We start from the raw sequence: 17,176 nt of genomic DNA, 5'->3' as shown, positions 1-17,176 counted from the left end.
TCTGTATGACTTTATCTACACTGGGTTATCCAAATAAAGTTCAGTGATGAGTCTGCTTTCATTTTACAACACTAACACTGTTTTTTTCCCTCTGTGTGTGTTATTTTTGCAGGACCCCCAGTAAGTACCTCATTCCTGTTTATTGTTCATTCACTCCATGCTGAAACAGGTATCACTGTAGTCTGTTGTGGTAAGTAAATACTGCTTCACAGAGGCTGAGCAAACATACCTAAGCCTAAGAATATATGAGACATGCTGGGCTCTAAAGCCACAACAGAGTCTTTAATCTGGAGATATTCTTCTAGTGAAATGTAGAGTTGAGCCACAAACACGGAGTACCTCAACATAAGTGTCTATTCAACCCATACAAATATATCATATATTCAAAAATAGATTACAATATATTTTATCAGTATTCTGTGATTATTTAAGAAACATTCTGATGTATTGTTTTTTTATATGGAGAACAGTAAAACATGCTGTACCCTTGAAAGGTCTAGTTGTTTGTAGATACCAAACATAGTTTGCTTGTTTGTATTTGTGTCCAAGGCTGTTGTTATCCATTGTCGTGACCCATGACAGGTGGGTCAAACTTTGGGTCCAAATGCTGTCCTGAAGAACACAAACATTCTTATATTTTCTCTGCCTTAAAGGGGAATTCCAATCATTTTGCAAAATTCCTTCATAAATTAATTGCTGAGAAATTTGCAGACTCTAATTTCTTTACAGTGGTGGTGATAGGAACCGGGCCTTGCCATGTCTACAACATATTATTTTTTATTTTATGTATTATCCAAAACTGCCAGTGAACCCATGTGTCTGCTGTGTTGTTATATGTTAATGATGGTAAAATAGTGATACATCTGACAAAAAAAGTTTTCTTTAGGGACTGTTTTGTCTCACAACACCCTGCCCATACCCCTCCACCATGAATGGATTTCAAAAATATGTCTTAGGCCAAAACCTGATCTCAGAACTAACATAAAGCAATGTCTCAGATATCAGCAGCATATTTGGAATTCATAACTGTTATATTTCATTAAATAACTTTCTGTGAGGGAGTTTTTAGATGCATTAAACTCTTCAGATGTCTGGTTCCTATCACCACCACTGTGAACAATTCTGACTTGGTAAGATATTTGATTTTACATCAGATCACTTTGACAACTCAAACCACTTTGCTTACATCTTAGCCATTTCATTGCAGAAAATGTTTGAAAAATCTTGAACACTGAATTTAACTTACAATTAATGATTTATTAACTTTGTTATACATGAATTCAAGCATTTCACTGAATTGTGTACTGGAGTGGGAAAAACACTGTAATGTGCAGTGCTGTCACACATTAGTCTATACACTAGCCTTGCCATGAAATGTACTGTATGTTATAAATGCTTTGATATGATATACATATTACGATATATATGTATATATATATATATATATATATATATATATATATATATATATATATATATATACACACACACATTTATTTCTGCATTTTGACCATTTTTTGAATTTGAACAGGGCAAAGCTGGACGGGATGGTTACCCGGTAAATTTCATTTGAATTATTTTCTGAATTTTCTTTTTTTCCCCTGAGTACTCTTACTCAGTCCCATGTTCATGTCCTTCAACCTTAAGCCTGCGTGTCTTGTTTGTCTTCTCTTTTTTTTCTTACTTGCAGAATTTCTGGATCAGAGTTTGCTTATTATATCCACTAATTCACTAATATTTATAGCTGTAGTTCAGCTGTACCCACTTTTGTCAAAAATCAAGGCTTATCTATGCTGTATGAAGTTGAATAGTCATATTCATAAGATTAACCAACTGCTGACTTTTTTAATTTTGTTCTTTTAGAACTGATGAATTAAGTTATATGATATTTGTCTGGCTACGATTTTCACGTTTCAGAAATTTGAACTTTGTTACCACCATCCTGTCTTCAATCTCCTCTTCTCTTTCCTTCACTATGCTAACAGTAATTGCATTAAGTACTGCTTCACTCAGTGGCAGCGTTTCGCAAGAACCTAGCACAGCAACTTAATACTACATTTATAGCACATCCTAAAAACAAACAGCTAGCTAGTAATTGTTTTTGGGCTGCTTTGTTTTAAGCCTTCACTAAAACAGTCATATGCACAAGTTTGGGTATCCATGTTTTGTTTATTTTGGAAGTGAAAAAAAACCCCAAAAAACCAATAAACTGATTAAATTATAAAATAAATAAATAAAAACACATGCTCCAGAGCACGCATGTCAAACTGGGGACTGAGGAGTTGAATGAAGCAGTGTGCTGAAATCTGCAGTGTTTTGGCCTGTGAGGACTTGAGCCTGACACATGTGCTCTAGGGAGAGCACTCTTATGTACATATTAATACAAAATTTCTGTTTATTTGCTGAATTTAACATTCTGGCTGAAAAATAACACCTAAAATGAGGCTTGTGAAAAAGTTATGCCACATTTTATATTTTAAGCTTTATTTTTTTCAGTATGTTAAACCCAAGAAATAGCAAATAAATAAAAAATTGAGTGCTACAATTAACAGAAGAATGACATAAGGTTTTTCCGTGTAGAGCATGTGTTAACTTATTTTTACTTAGAAAATCAACAAAATACATCAATTGACCAAGAGGTGCTCAGTCTTTTGCACACAACTGTGTCGTCAGTAACGTGAACAATATATAATGGCTCATACATTATGCCATCTTTTGTTTCACATTAAATTTTTTGATAAAAACATTAGTAGATGGTTGTTTATATATTGTACATTTTTAGGATTCAGAAACCATTCCTCCATAAACCAATCCAGCATGCTTAAGTGGTTCCACAGCAATTACTGCCAGTGCTTCCTGTTTGCCCACATCATAGATTTAGAAATATTAGAATTAATATTAATAATGTGAGAACACTGATCCTAATTCCTCTTTAATGACCATCTACTTCATATTTTTTCACTTTGTCATGATGCTGGGCTATAAAACCTTATGTGCAAACACCACACTTTGGAGCCTCCCTGGTACTAAATCCAGATTTATAATGATTTGTATCTAAAACATTGGAGATCCATTGGCTACTTGTAATTAAGGGGACGGGAGCAGGTACCAACTGGACATTATATGTCTCTACTCTTCACTATGCACTGCCATGTTGTTTATACATCCATACATCTAATACTAAAAAGTTGCAGTTCTGATGAGGAACAAAAATAAACAAACAAAATAAACTTTAAACTCACACTGAAGTTGGGGCAACATTGATTTCCAGCCAGTAACAATGATGTTATGTCATTTCTTGGCAGGAACATCTAGTTTCTCTTCTCTTCCCAATATAAACTTGATGCAGTATAAACCATCACACACTGCTGTGCTTCTTACTACTTACCTTACATCTGTTTCAATAACAATCTGTTTCCAATTTGAAGAATTCGTCAGCATCTCTTGCATCACAGTCAAGCAACGTGTGGCAACTGTTTGCATTAAGCAGTTCGCTGGTGAGGCTGGTGTAGCGCACACAATGACAGGCTGGTGCCCCCTAGTGGCACCCAGCAATAGAGCAAAAGGACCAATGATGAGGCAGTGCTGAGTCACCACAGTTCTGCTGAGCTTGTGGTAAATTTGTGGTTCATTTGCTTTTAGCCATGAGGCAGATAACATGACACCCTGTTGTGTTTGATTCCTTACTAAGTAATCTACTGTCTGGCTACTCAGTTAGAAACAAGGAACAAGTCTTGTAATGAACTTGGGCCTGGAGCGGACCTGTACGGGTTTCGATTAGTTACTCAAAGACACAAGAAGTGAGTTCAGGTCACAGTAGGTCAATGTCTCTTCTGACTGAATGGTTATTAATTAAAGTTTGATCTCTGTATTGAATTGCAGTAATGTGAGTGTCAGTGTGAGAGCAGTTTATCATGTTGTTCCTGCAGTGATATTCTTGTGCAGATAATAATCAGTCTTGGCCTGGCACAGGCACGCTGGTGCTGTTAGTGTGTGTGTGTGTGTGTGTGTGTGTGTGTGTGTGTGTGTGTGTGTGTGTGTTATACACTATAGCCTCCCCACAGCCTCACATCTGCCTTGCTCTCTTTCCTGCCGGGAAATACCTCCTAATTACACACAGGTGTGTGTGTGTGTGTGTGTGTGTGTGTGTGTGTACTGTGACTGCGTGTGTAAGTAACTCATGTTCTGTTTGCTATTTAGCAATAAATGCACTGTTCACGGGGTCATACTATTTTTAGGAAAATTAGAAATGTTATTCTTTAAATAACTGATAAACCTTTTCATATCTCAATTACTTGCCAAAAAAAACCCAAACAAATAAAACAAAACTAAAAACATTTGTGGTTAATAGTTGGTATTTGCCTTGTAGCTGTGCCATTTGGTTCTGATGCAAAATCTGCTAAGATTAATAATGAAGACAGAAGGTTATTATATTGTCATATTTGATAGAGTATAAACATTAACAATATCTATGCAATTTTTTGTATTTTTTTTCCCCAACATGTTAAAATCACCAAATGCATAGAAACTGAGCATTAAAATATGCAGAAAAATGCCTGAACATGTACAGTATATATTATATTATATTATATTATATTATATTATATCATATTTCCTTTTTACATTCATAAAAACTCATCATTGCATCATTTTTATCTGGCTTGCATCAGTAGTGGTTCTTCAAATCCATGCTGCAAATGTATACATTAACAAAATCTACACTACTTTAGCTCTAGTAAATATTCATAAACCATTCACTTTGACCTGAACATAACACAAGGGAGAGGTGTTTTGAGTATGTGTGTGTGTTTCTGCATGCACACACATGAGTATGTGTGTGTGTGTGTGTGTGTCTGTATGTATGTACAGTACTGTGCAAAAGTGAGAGATCCCCATTTATTCATTTAATATTCCAGCCAAAATGGTCAAAGTTACTCATTTTTCAGCATCAGGAAAAAAGCAGAAAACATATTTAACAGAAAATGTTACAGAATCCTCAAGAGCTAAATTTAATATCATGTTTCTCAGTATTTCGTGTGTCACTCTTTACCTTTATTCCAGCTTCCACTCTTTTCAGGAGTCGCACTTTCAGTTTCTCAGAGAAATCTCGCAAAGAAATCAAAGTTGGTTGATCATTTTCTGAAGTAATCAAGCACATTCAGTGATGTTGAGGTCTGGACTCTGGGGTGGTCAGTCCATTGTTCAGCTTCGTTGTTCGATGTGTCTGTCTCCTTTTCTCAGTGAGGTTCTTCTTGACAGCTACACATCCTTTCAGACCCATAGCGCTGAGTTGTCTTCTCACAGTGGAAGGATGGACAGAAACACCTGTGGATGTTTTCAGATCTGAAGCAGCTTGATTTTCTCCTCTCTCTCAAAGATGAAAGTTTTAAGTGCTGGTTATCTGATGGGGACAGTTTTGGTGTCTACCAGGTCTTATAGGTGGTTGTTAGGAATCTTGTTTTCTCTATAATTTCTAATAATTTTAGTCAGCTCTGGTTTTGTTGACTTTCTCCTTCCTTATGCACGAGGGTTATGTCACATCTAATCTCCTCAGAAATATCTCCTGAAAATGAAAAACTTGTACTGTTTTTTTTTCTGGACGTCTAAAAAATGGATAAATGGCTTTGCACTGACACATTCGTTCACATTCTGAATGCTTGATGAAGCATCTTTGCAACAGCGACGGCTTTTCTGTGCCATCCTGTTTTTCTGTGGAACAAATGGACAGATGTGTGCGAACACCATGCCTTCACATCCCTTAGCAGCATAGACCATGCGTTTGTAATTTCTCTGATCTTTCTGGGAATCGCCCGCCTTTCAAACAAACTCGTAATATTTATATTAAACTCTCTACACTGTGATGCAATTCAATAGTCATGGAACTCAGTTCAGGTACCTGACAGACAGAAAGGTGTTTATTAGAGCCTGAGAGTAAAACTTTGGACTGTCAGTCATGGAGCAGCTGATGTCACAGATTTAGATGTTTGCCTGCAGCGTGTTGTAATGGTGTGATAACAGCTGCACCAAAATGATACGAGCAGGCAGCCCACCGAACTGAGCTCGATGTTTCTTAGTGTGTTTTTGTGTAATGCGCGCAGGTGGCTTTGCATAAATATGAATGCGTGTGTGATGCAGCTGTGTGCACCTTGCCGCTGCTCTCACACACTCAGGTGGTGCCCACATGCTGCCAGCTCTCATTAGAGTCCTCGTCTGAATTAGCACTATTGTAAACAGGCCGCATTACACGCAAACTCCGAGAAAACAATGCTCACTCTGCCGTCATTTCCCACCTGCATCAATCATTCTCTGTGGCTCTGGAGAATTCAACATGACAAGCTTTCACTTATAGACTACCCACGGAGAGGCTGACAGGGGTAAACATACTGAAGACAGAGAGAGAGAGAGAGAGAGAGAGAGAGAGAGAGAGAGAGAGAGAGAGAGAGAGAGGTCAGTCCTCATCAAACACAGTATTGCTGTTTTATCACTATATCCCATTTATTAAAGGGAAATTCCATCATTTTTTTCAAAATACCTTTATAATTAAATGCTTTAGCTGGTAAACAAAGTCAGTCAGAGTGGTTTGATGTGAAGTGTGGCATTCTATAGAAAATTACAGAGTCAGAATTGTTCAAAGTGGTGGTGATAGGAACCAGACATCCGCTTCTGAAAGCTCCCTCACAGAAAGTTATTACATGAAATGGGTATAAACACACTGCCTCATGCCTGAGACATCATTTTATGATAGTTTTGAGAAGATTCTGACCTAAAATGTATTTTAAAAAAGGAGTCAATGTGGAGAGATACATGTAGGGCATTATATGGCAAAATAGTCCTGAAAGAACACATATTTTTCAGATTATTACTCTTTAACCATCTTCAACATTACATGTAAAAGCTCACAAGACCAGAGTAGGTTCAATGGTGGATTTGGATAGTAAATAAAATGACTATATTTGTGTTGTAGACATTGTGACCCTTGGTTCTTATCACCACCACTGTAAAGAAATCAGAGTCTGTAAGCTTCTCTACAGTGAACCATTTCATACCAAGCCACTCAGACTGACTTTGTTTACTGAATTATGCGAAATTTACGGTTGAAGTTCACATGCTCACTGATTCAGGGTCTATTTTCTTTCCTCTCTTAAAACCATTTACTATCCCTGGTGATGCTACAGTCATCCGTGGCTGGGAGCCCAAGAGAGCACAAATGGCCTTGCTCTGTCTTGGTGGGCAGGATGCCCCAACACTCCTCCCCCCATTGTCTCCCCCATCACTCAGCGCGATGCTAGTCAGTGCAGAAGTCATAGGCTGACGTAACAGAACTGGTGGATGGCGCTTTCTGAGCGTGTTCAGCTGTCCAATGTCTAGAGGGTGGAATTAGATATGACTAAATTGGGGAGAAAAAAAACTTTACTTAATAATCTGTTCTGTACTTCTTGCCCAGTAATTTCCTAAGGACAGATCTGCTAACATTTTATGCTTTCACAAACCCTAAAAATGACTGTCATGATTTGTAACATAGTCATCGCAATTTAGTGACCTTAATAAGATCAAAGTGGTCGTGTTGACTCTGTTCTGTCTAATGAACAGAGCTTGTCTTATTGTTGCTGTTAACATTGTTGCTGCTGCCGCTGTTGTTGCTGAGACAAAAATACTTGCCTGTGTTTTCCTTGTTTCTAACAGCAGTATCGCAACCTCTATCACAAGATTTTGAATTATTATGTATATATAATAATTTATTTTCTTAATATTTTGTATATCATGATCTTTCTCAAAAATAATGACTTATTATCTTAATTAATTATACTTTCTTGTCGAACAAAAACACATAATGTTAACATTCTAAGTCAAAATATCAAGAAATCAAGCCTTTTTTGAGATGAAAAGTCAAACTTTTGAGATAAAAAGTACGGAGATTCTGGTACCTGAAACAACTGAAAGAACAATTACCAACAGTTTTTTATCCAGTTTGGCAGAAATTAATTAACGTAATTATGAAGTCGCACCCGAGTTCATTTTCATGAAAGTTCTTAGAAGATAAATAAACTGGCCACGCCCAGCAGCAATCATCTGTAGACCACCAATAAGTAGTACCTCTTTTAGTAAATCTACCCTTTAGTGTTTTAACCCCTTTACATTCCTGGCTTATTACATACTTAGGCTTATTATTCATTATCTTTAATGCACACTAATGGAGCTTTTCTTAGGTTATAGTAGTGTTTAATAAACTTTGGGCACCACCAGGCCCATGGCTTGATAAGGGGTTAAAAGAACAACACAAGTGACATTTGTTGTTATTTTTAGGATAATCGATCACTATAAGGGATTATATTTTCAAGGAATCACATATTCTAATAGTGACACTATTGCAGTGGGAACTTTTGTTGATCATATTAACCATAAGAAGACTTAGAAGTCTTTTTGCTTTACATTTGGTTTACATTACATTATTATTTATGTGTAATTACACATAATTTTTGCCTCACAGCAAACAGTAATTTTTAATCAAATTCAAATCATAATAAAATATCTCCTCTTCTACTAATGGGTACAAATGTTGAATAGATTGAAATATTATAATCTGCACTTCTAACAGAACAATCACATCTAATAACCACTTGTTTCAATAAGCTGAGAAATGAGTAAGAAATAATTACTGTCAAATGTATGAGACATTTTAAGGCTTGCAAACCATATGAGACCAAAAAGGGAGAATTCTGCTCTCAGCAAGTCAACAAAGTTTTATACGTTTTATTTGATTTCAAGATACAGAAGTTACAGAAACTAACAAAGACACAGAAACTAACCATGAAGACATGGATGTTTCAGGATTATTGTACCTATGTATTATAATTGTAAGAGAATAAAAGATGAGAGAATAAGAAAATCTCAGCATATTTCCCCTTAAAGTCTCAGGACTTTAGCCCTCTGGGTACTGTATGGTATTTTCTGTAATTATGTTCCAAGTTATGTTTCAGGCGTAACAAGATATTAGGCTACAAACGTGCATTGTGGAGATGAAGGCTTTGCAGTCAGGCTGGCATGAAAGATTCCACATGAAAACACTACATTTCTTTTGAATCTGTCTTTTTAAGAGGAAGGGGGTTCTCCACTGCCCACCATACATCAAAGAGAGAACCTGGCATGAGAAATGGTTTCTTTTGTGAATACCCTTTTGGTCAGCTTTAAAGTTTATGGGCTTTTTTCAACTCTGGCTATCAAAGAGAGTCTTTGTTGAGGAGGAAAAAATGAATGTCATGTATCACAAATTATTTTCATGTATTTTGAGCGTAAAGCAGCGCAATAAACGATTTTCTGTAGGGGATTAAGAGTGGAATTGAAAAGATGGGGATTTCATGGGCATTAGATCCAGATGCTTGGCCCCCTCATCCCACTCTCACCCTGCGCTCACCACAAAAGCCACAATGGGGTGGGATCGAGGGTCTTGTGTTCTGTTGGTCCAAAATGTGGGACATGAACAGAACAGGCTGCTTTTTAAGTTCTCATCACTTTGCCTTCCTACCTTTCTCACAGCACTCAACAAGGAATGGGAAATATCCTGGTGCCCAGTCATCACTTCTCATTTCTGAATCAAAGGACAATCGAGTGCACTTTTCTTTGGAGTGATTCCACAGAAGGACCATTTTCCCTAAACAACCTTTCAAAAAATGGTTCCTTAAAGAACCATTTTTGGAAATGAAAAATTTGAGAATGAAGAATGAATGAACATGAATGAGAATGAAATTCTGTTAAAAGCTAAGAACCATTAAGGAAGCCTTATTTTTAAGGGTGTACTTAGTTTGTAAGGACTTTTTTCTCTTTAGTTTAGAAGTGACAAAGGTCTCCTCATCACATGATGCTGCCAGACTAGGAGAGTGAAGACTAGCATGAACTGCCTCTGAGAATTGCATCTATTTGAACTGCAGCTAAGTCCTTATCACTGGACTGCTTAATGTGCCAAGTGCCAGTTCTGTTACATCAGCTAACATGCCTGCATTGGCTAGTATTGCTAGTATGTGCATAGTGATGAGGAGAGATGGACGGTCATCCCACCTACCCAGAAAAAGTGAGGCCAATTGTTCTCTTGCATCCCTGCACTGTCAGAAATAAAGGTTCTGTGCAGGTACATTTTTCATTCATCAAGGTACAATGTTCCCTCAAAGGTACAACAGTGGTTTTAAGGTACAATTGTACACCTTAAATAAGTTTTCCCAGGTGAAAAAGGTACATATTTGTACCTTTTCATAACCTAATGTTTTAAAACAGAACAATAATATAAAAAGCCTGGAGACAAGACGGGGTGTGTGGAGTCAATACAACTTACAAAATATAATTTCAATGGATTATGGTAGAATTATGTTCCCTGACTAAAGCTACTGAGATGTACCCTTGAGTGTTCCACCCCAGCGACAAGAGGGTTACTGCCCCAGTGACAGCTTCACACCTTTATTTCTGAGAGGGTGCAGATCAAACTTGGGACCTCTCGATGACAGGGCCAACCTGTGGGTGATTATGCCACTCAGGAGCCCCCAGATCTCGAGTACTTTAATATCAACTAATATGTAAAAATATCTAGTCATTCAGCACACTTAATGTGGTAATAAACAACTTAATTATTTTCAAGTGGAATGAATTCTTTGATTAAAACGAAGTAAAGCAAACTGACAGTTTAGAAAGCAATCCAAATCTTGAGAACTCGTCAAATCAGCCTCTGCTCTGTTCCATTTTTTTTTACAGCATAGTTGGCTTTTCTGTTAGGGAACATTCTTATTCAATTACAATGGCCAAAAAATGCTATAATTGCCTCATTAAAGTTCCAGGTCCTTTTATAAGTATCTTCTCAGTTGGCCAGGTAGATTAAAAACAGTGAGATCCAGGCTGAAGGCAAGGTCCCATATGAGTGCAACCAGAGAGAACGTCCACGTTTTCCAATCCTGTGGTACCGAGGCCACCATGGAGCCCAATTTTAGCTGGAATGCTTGGATAGGCCCAGTCTCAAAGCATCCCAGCCTTCCCTGGGATGAATTTGCAATTTATGATGGAGGAGAAGTAGTTTAATGCTGACAAAGGGCAGCAGACAAAAAAGCCATTATTCCATTTCTCACTCGCCACATGAGGTTTTAGTCGTAATCTGAATCCTCCTTTTGTAGATCCTTTGCTCTCTGTGGAATATGTGTGGTAAACGTGCTATTCTAAGGCTCTTGTGTTATTTTCTTTCTCCCTCCCTATTTTGAACTTCGGTGCCACACAAGTAAAATTCGAGCTGCATTTTTGTTGATTTAATTCTTCTGTTCCAACGTCCGGTCAGATCTCGAACATGGAGTGGTTTTATTTTGTGGACATCAGGAATGTGTAGAGTTGTTTTCATCCCAGTGTTTACAAACAATAAACTATACAAGGCAAGGAAAAGCAGGACTTTATTGACTTTCTAGCACTACATGCTGGGATTACCAGTTTGTTGATCTGAAATGTCGAATTGTGGTTTTAATATTTGGAAGTCGGTAATAACGAGTGATGATAAATATGAATTATTTCGCAAATTAAAATTCAGTGGAAAATGCAGATTCTGAACTTTCAATTAATTAAGCTATTGTTGCATGTAGGCTTGTTCTGTGAAAAGAAAAACCTTTATTTTTTGTCATTTTTTGATATTGAAAGAAAAAAAAACACAAGCCTGTGGATACAGAATGAAAATGCAATTCATTACATAAATAACTGTGTAATTACCTATGTAATTACATTGTTATAATAAAACATATGGCAAAATGACACAAATTTTAAACTCCTAACAGTTAACTTGCATTAATCTGAAGTATTTTTATATTGATTGTTACCTTTGTATTCAGAAGAACTTGTTCAGATGGATCTTTTGCTGTAGGAGAGATAAAAGGATGCCTAAAATCTAAACAGATTCTTTTTTTCTAAGTATAGATTCATATAATATCAACTCATCTATGAGCAGATTCGTTTTGCTGATTAGTATATTCTGTCATGCATAGCCCAAACAAATCCCTCATTGTTACAACAAATATAAGCACAAGTTAGCAACGCAAATTAGAAACTGAGCGAGGCTAATCGTATTTAATCTCTTTAAAGAACTGATGGTTTATTCCATTCCAAGCAAACATTTGGATTAGCACTGACCTGAAGACTCACCGGAGCTGGACCCTAAGCCTAGTGATCAAGTAGCAGACATAACCATTTAGCCTAACTCTGCGGGTCACAGCTTTCAGGCCACAATAAATCAGCCTACATTTCTGACCTTGAGATTCATTTGTCTCTGTTTGGGCATGACTGGAGTGACCTCAGTGCCCCATGTCTGCTCATCATGACTAGCCACCAGGGAGATCATACAACTTAACCCTTCCCAGATGGACTCATTGCAAAAAATGAAGAAAAATGTTTCACCCACACTTCCACTTCCAGGCCACTTGTTTCTCTGTCATACAGTCATGTGCAAAAGTTTGGGCACCCCAAATGACATGTTTTGTTGATTTTATACATGGAAATAAATAACAAAGAACACACTTCTGCACATTTTAATGCACCATTTATTTGCATTTTTGTATTGGAAAAAAAAAAAAGAAATTACGGGCTGTATAAAAGCTATGGCTCATTTTCAAGTCATAAATAGAACATTAAATAAATAGAAAATGTGGTCTCTGTAGAGGATGTGTATTGTTTACTTATTTACACTTAGAAAATCAACAAAATATATACTCTGACAGGGAGTGTTCAAACTTTTGCATGCATCTTTATCACTAAGAACACCATATCAGTGGGTGTCAGCAGTTTTTGTGCAATTAAGGGAAAAAGTTTTACATTTGCTGAGTACTGTAGCTTAAAAGTCTGCTTGGGAGCCAAGTGTGGATTCCTTTTTCCTTTTTTTCTGATTTTCTCTGGAGAATTCTTATATAATTCTAATTTGCTCAGTTCATTTCTCTTTACTAATCACTTTTGCATGCCAGCTAATCGTTTAGTATTAGTCTAAGGCTGCTAGTCTAATTAAGATCATGTACTATACTGCAGGGTGGTAACTGAGGTCTCAGTTGACTAAAGCTTAGCGAGCTTAGATCCATTTTTGAGAATTTAATGACACTTTCTGCAATTGCGCACATGATGACAGCTTTATCACACCGAAACAAACATAAGTGACAAAAGCTGAAAGGGCTTGTGCTGCTGGGGGAGGAAGAGGTGTCCCTCATGTTAAACATTTTGTCAGAGATATTTAGATCTAGGCTGCTGGAACAGCATGGGTTAAAAGACATTTCCCAAAACCTTTTATTGCACTAGGGTGACGCCTCACTAGTTTTTGATTGAGTTTGGGACACTTACATCAAAAAATCTCCCTGAACTGCACAGACGGCTGGTCTATAGGCCCAAACAGTCAAAAAACAATGCTAGTATTTTCAAACTCCATCAGTTCTTCAAAATGTCTGCATTAAAAAAAATCAGATTGGTTTGATTCGAAATGCTCCATAATAATTCACAGTGGTGGTGATAGGAACCAGACATCTGAAGCATTTAACCCCTTAAATGGCCCAAGTTTTTTTTATACATTTCTTTAATCTAAGAATAGCTTGGCCTGTTTGCATTGAAGTCCCTGTAGTTACTGAGTAATAAGACGTAGTATGTTATAAACCTGGGATTTTAAGGTGTCAATGCCACTAAAAGCTCCTTCACAGAAATTTATTACATTAATGGTTATGAACATGCTGCCTGATGACTGAGACATTTTTTTACACTATCTTATATAAGGTTTTGGCCTAAAATGTATTTTTAAAAGTCATTTATTGTGGAGAGGTTCATGCAAAACAGCCCCCAATATTACATTAAATATTAACACAATATATAAAAACTCAGAAGACATGCATAGGTTTACTGGTGGTTTTCGACGCCTGGTTCCTATCACCACCACTATATATAAAAAAAACATTCTGAATGACTTTATTTATATTTTAACAACTGAATTTTGCCAAAAAACTTTGTGGAAGTTAGAATATGCTGGCTTGCATGTAATAAGAAAGGACTAGTCTTTTATACAACTACAAATATCTTTTTTAGGCTCATTTTAGACTAACTAACTACTTAGGCTATTGTGTGCATGTAAACGTAGCAGCTGACGCCACTGTCCTTCACTTAATGAGAACAGAGGGACAGGTCAAAATATTTGAACCATAAAATGGGGTTTATGGTCCAGTTCTGGCATTTTGCTTTTCTCTTTTCAGCTTCAGTAGCCAAAGGCTCCAGCATACATCCAAGAGATCACATCTCCAGGGACCGGTGAACTTTGACGAGTGCAGAAAAAAAACATTGTGCATAGACATATGCCACATGTCGAAGGGCATTTCCATTAAGCTTCGTCAGACACTCTGCTGTCATACTTGGCCGAGGCTTTTTATGTTTTTGTCTGATTCTAATGAAGTTAAGTTTAAAGACTTTCTTTGAATCACGGTGTGTAGCCACAGTTTATTGGTCCAGAAATGGACGTTTCTCTTCATCACTTTTTTCATATTTCGACTGTGCTCAGCATAGAAGATCGTGAGTAGATGTTCTTTGCGTCTCTCAAGATTATACAGATTCTTTTCTTTGTTCTACAGAGAACATGCATGCTGTTGACAAACGGGTCAAGGGGGTCTAAACAATTCTGGTTGCCATATGAAATGAATCAGCGCTTGGGCCTTTTTATGTCAAACACATGCTAATAGTCTTCTTGCTAGTAGGTGGCCCTCTTACAGCTCCACGCTGCTATTATGTGCAAACTGAGTGATGTCATACTATGCTCAGAATGTGATCCTGTTCTTTCCTTACCTCCCATCATCTTCCTGATTTACTGTTCCCACACCTCCTTCTAGAACTGATCTGAATTCACCCTGTTCTTTGTTCTTTACTGCCCAGCCCCACTAGGGAAGCCCTTCAGTTTAATCACTCATTTCTCTCTGTTCTCTCCTCTCAGGGACCTCTCGGCTTGGACGGTAAACCCGTGAGTATCACCCCTCCAGCTTTGACTGACAGCTGGATGACACGTGCACATGTGTGATGCAGTGAGAGCTTGTAGACATTGCTGTTAAAGTGCCTGTACAAGAGGTTTCAATTTCAAATGTTCTGTGCCATGAGACCTATATGGTGGTCAGAGCTTCAATAACTGCTCAGTAAATTATTGGAAGGTAGGCCTAAGCTAGGCCTGAAATAATATTTGACTCTCAAATACCAGGTTTGAGGATATATGAGACTATTCAGATCATATTTTAGATAACATTTAAAACACTTGAGTTCTGACCAGAAGTGACCACAGTTTAGATGTTGCACCACTGAGATCATTGAGAAGGCTTGTGGTTGAATATATATTGACAGCAAAATTGAACTGAATCTACTGTGACATCGTCTTGCACTAACCTTTTTCTGGCACTTACAGTAGCAAGACCAAAACACTGGTTGTATATTGTGTTGAAATTTTTACCAAAAAACTAAATAAAGGTACTAAACTGTACTTTTTTGGGTACAGAAAAAATGGGGTGCTACTCTGAAAGGTACATCTCTAGTTTCTTTTGTCATGGAATGTAATTGTACCACATTCCACTGCAGTTCTTTTTTTTTAGGAGTTTTTAAGCTTTGCTTTTGACTTTTTCATTTCTGTTAAAAAAAAAATGTTGAGTGATGAAATTTGAATGTAGTGCACATTTAAAATATTGGCCCATATAAATTTTCTGCCAAAAACAGTACTTTCAATTTTTTTTTTTCAAAAAAGTGAAATTGCTGAAAATGTTGACCAAAAAACAAACAAACAAAAACAAAACAAAACAAAAAAAAAAATTAAAAAGTCCTGCAATGATGTATGAAAATCTGAGATGTTACAAACAATTTCACTGGTAATGAAAATAAGAATTTGTAATTAACCTCTTTAAAGGCCAGGGTCCAAAGTTTTATTACACATTTCTCTAAAAAAAAGAAAAAAAACACTGTAAAAAGTAGTGCACAATAATGGCATTCTCAATGTTCTACAGCTTCCTCATTCATTAAGGAATCAGGTGATACACTCATAAAATAAAGGGTTCTTTGGAGCAATGCTTTAGAGGAAACTACTTTTCGTTCTCTAAGGACCTTTCAAGTAGTGGTCCTTAACTGAAACCACTCAAATCAAAGGTTCTTTAGGAAACCAAAGGCGATTCCTCTATGGCAAACCCTTTTGATGTCCTTATTTTAAGAGCACCATATTACATTGTTATGTACTTTAATCTTGACTTTTCTTCTGTTCTTCTTCTTCTTCTTCTTCTATGTCCATATCATCCTGCATTAACCATAGGGTCCTCCTGGGGCTAAAGGAAGTCAGGTAATTTACACCTTTCTGACATCATCTGTTTGAGTCTTGACTGCAAATTTGAGATGTGTCTTGTCGCCTGTAAAAAGCTGAAACATTCCAACTTTTGTCAGATCATATGTGCATTTACATTTTCAGTAGCCCATCTGGGAACTGTTACCCCATGCTGTTTAAAAGGGAAAGCGTGGTTACATCCTTGGGTGGAGATGCGGGATTCAAGAACAACATGTCTGGCTTTTCCGGCCATTTATCAGCTAAGATACTGAGACCACAAAGATCTAGTCTCCATCCATCTAGCCACAAAGGAGATGGAAATAATGGATTACACAGCAAAGAAAGGAACTCATCACTCTTAACTCCCATTCTTCCCCATAGGTCATCTTCTAAGGGCCTCTTGTTTCCCTCGCTGTCACTGCCAAGAGAAACCCATTTGTCCATAGCAATGTAAACCACTTAGAGTAAGAGAACGCTCTGAAACGCATCTCCTCCAAACATCATCAATCTGTTGTTCGCAGTGCGAAAGAGATGTCAAGATGTTTTGGTTCACACTAAGGAAAAATCACAGTCAATTGAGTTCAGCCGTGAATCTCAACCAGGTGTGATATTGGCTGAATTTGGGGTTCACCTCAAAGCCCAGCTGTCTCACTGCAGGAGGCTGACTGAAACTCACCTTCTGCTCACCTGGAGCTTCACGTGTTCTGAACCCTATTGCAGCTGTTTAATCTATGAGCTGTTTATTGAACTGAGCTGGACTGAACTGAATGCAATTGACCAGTAAATGATGTCATATCAGGTCTGCTTGAGTTGAGATTTATTGTTATTGCTCTCCTCACATCCAGAATGGTATATAGTTCCTCC

General features: G+C 37.2%; 1 protein-coding gene across 7 annotated transcripts in view; it reads left to right on the top strand.

Annotated features, from left to right (window-relative positions):
* si:dkeyp-44a8.4 (collagen alpha-1(XXIII) chain) overlaps positions 1-17,176 on the top strand; it is a 202,357-nt gene that overhangs the window by 150,141 nt on the left and 35,040 nt on the right. For 6 of the 7 annotated variants that reach the window (XM_036568719.1, XM_036568716.1, XM_036568714.1 and 3 more), the window contains exons 4-7: positions 113-120; positions 1,532-1,558; positions 14,957-14,983; positions 16,304-16,330. In XM_036568719.1, the coding sequence (XP_036424612.1) occupies positions 113-120; positions 1,532-1,558; positions 14,957-14,983; positions 16,304-16,330 (89 nt within the window). The remainder of the gene's footprint in view (positions 1-112; positions 121-1,531; positions 1,559-14,956; positions 14,984-16,303; positions 16,331-17,176) is intronic. The other variant, XM_036568717.1, reaches the window with a different exon arrangement.

Source organism: Colossoma macropomum, unplaced genomic scaffold, assembly GCF_904425465.1.
Source record: "Colossoma macropomum unplaced genomic scaffold, Colossoma_macropomum, whole genome shotgun sequence".
Classification (NCBI taxonomy): domain Eukaryota; kingdom Metazoa; phylum Chordata; class Actinopteri; order Characiformes; family Serrasalmidae; genus Colossoma; species Colossoma macropomum.
Note: the sequence above shows the minus strand (reverse complement) of the source record. Positions and strands in the feature narration are given on the sequence as shown.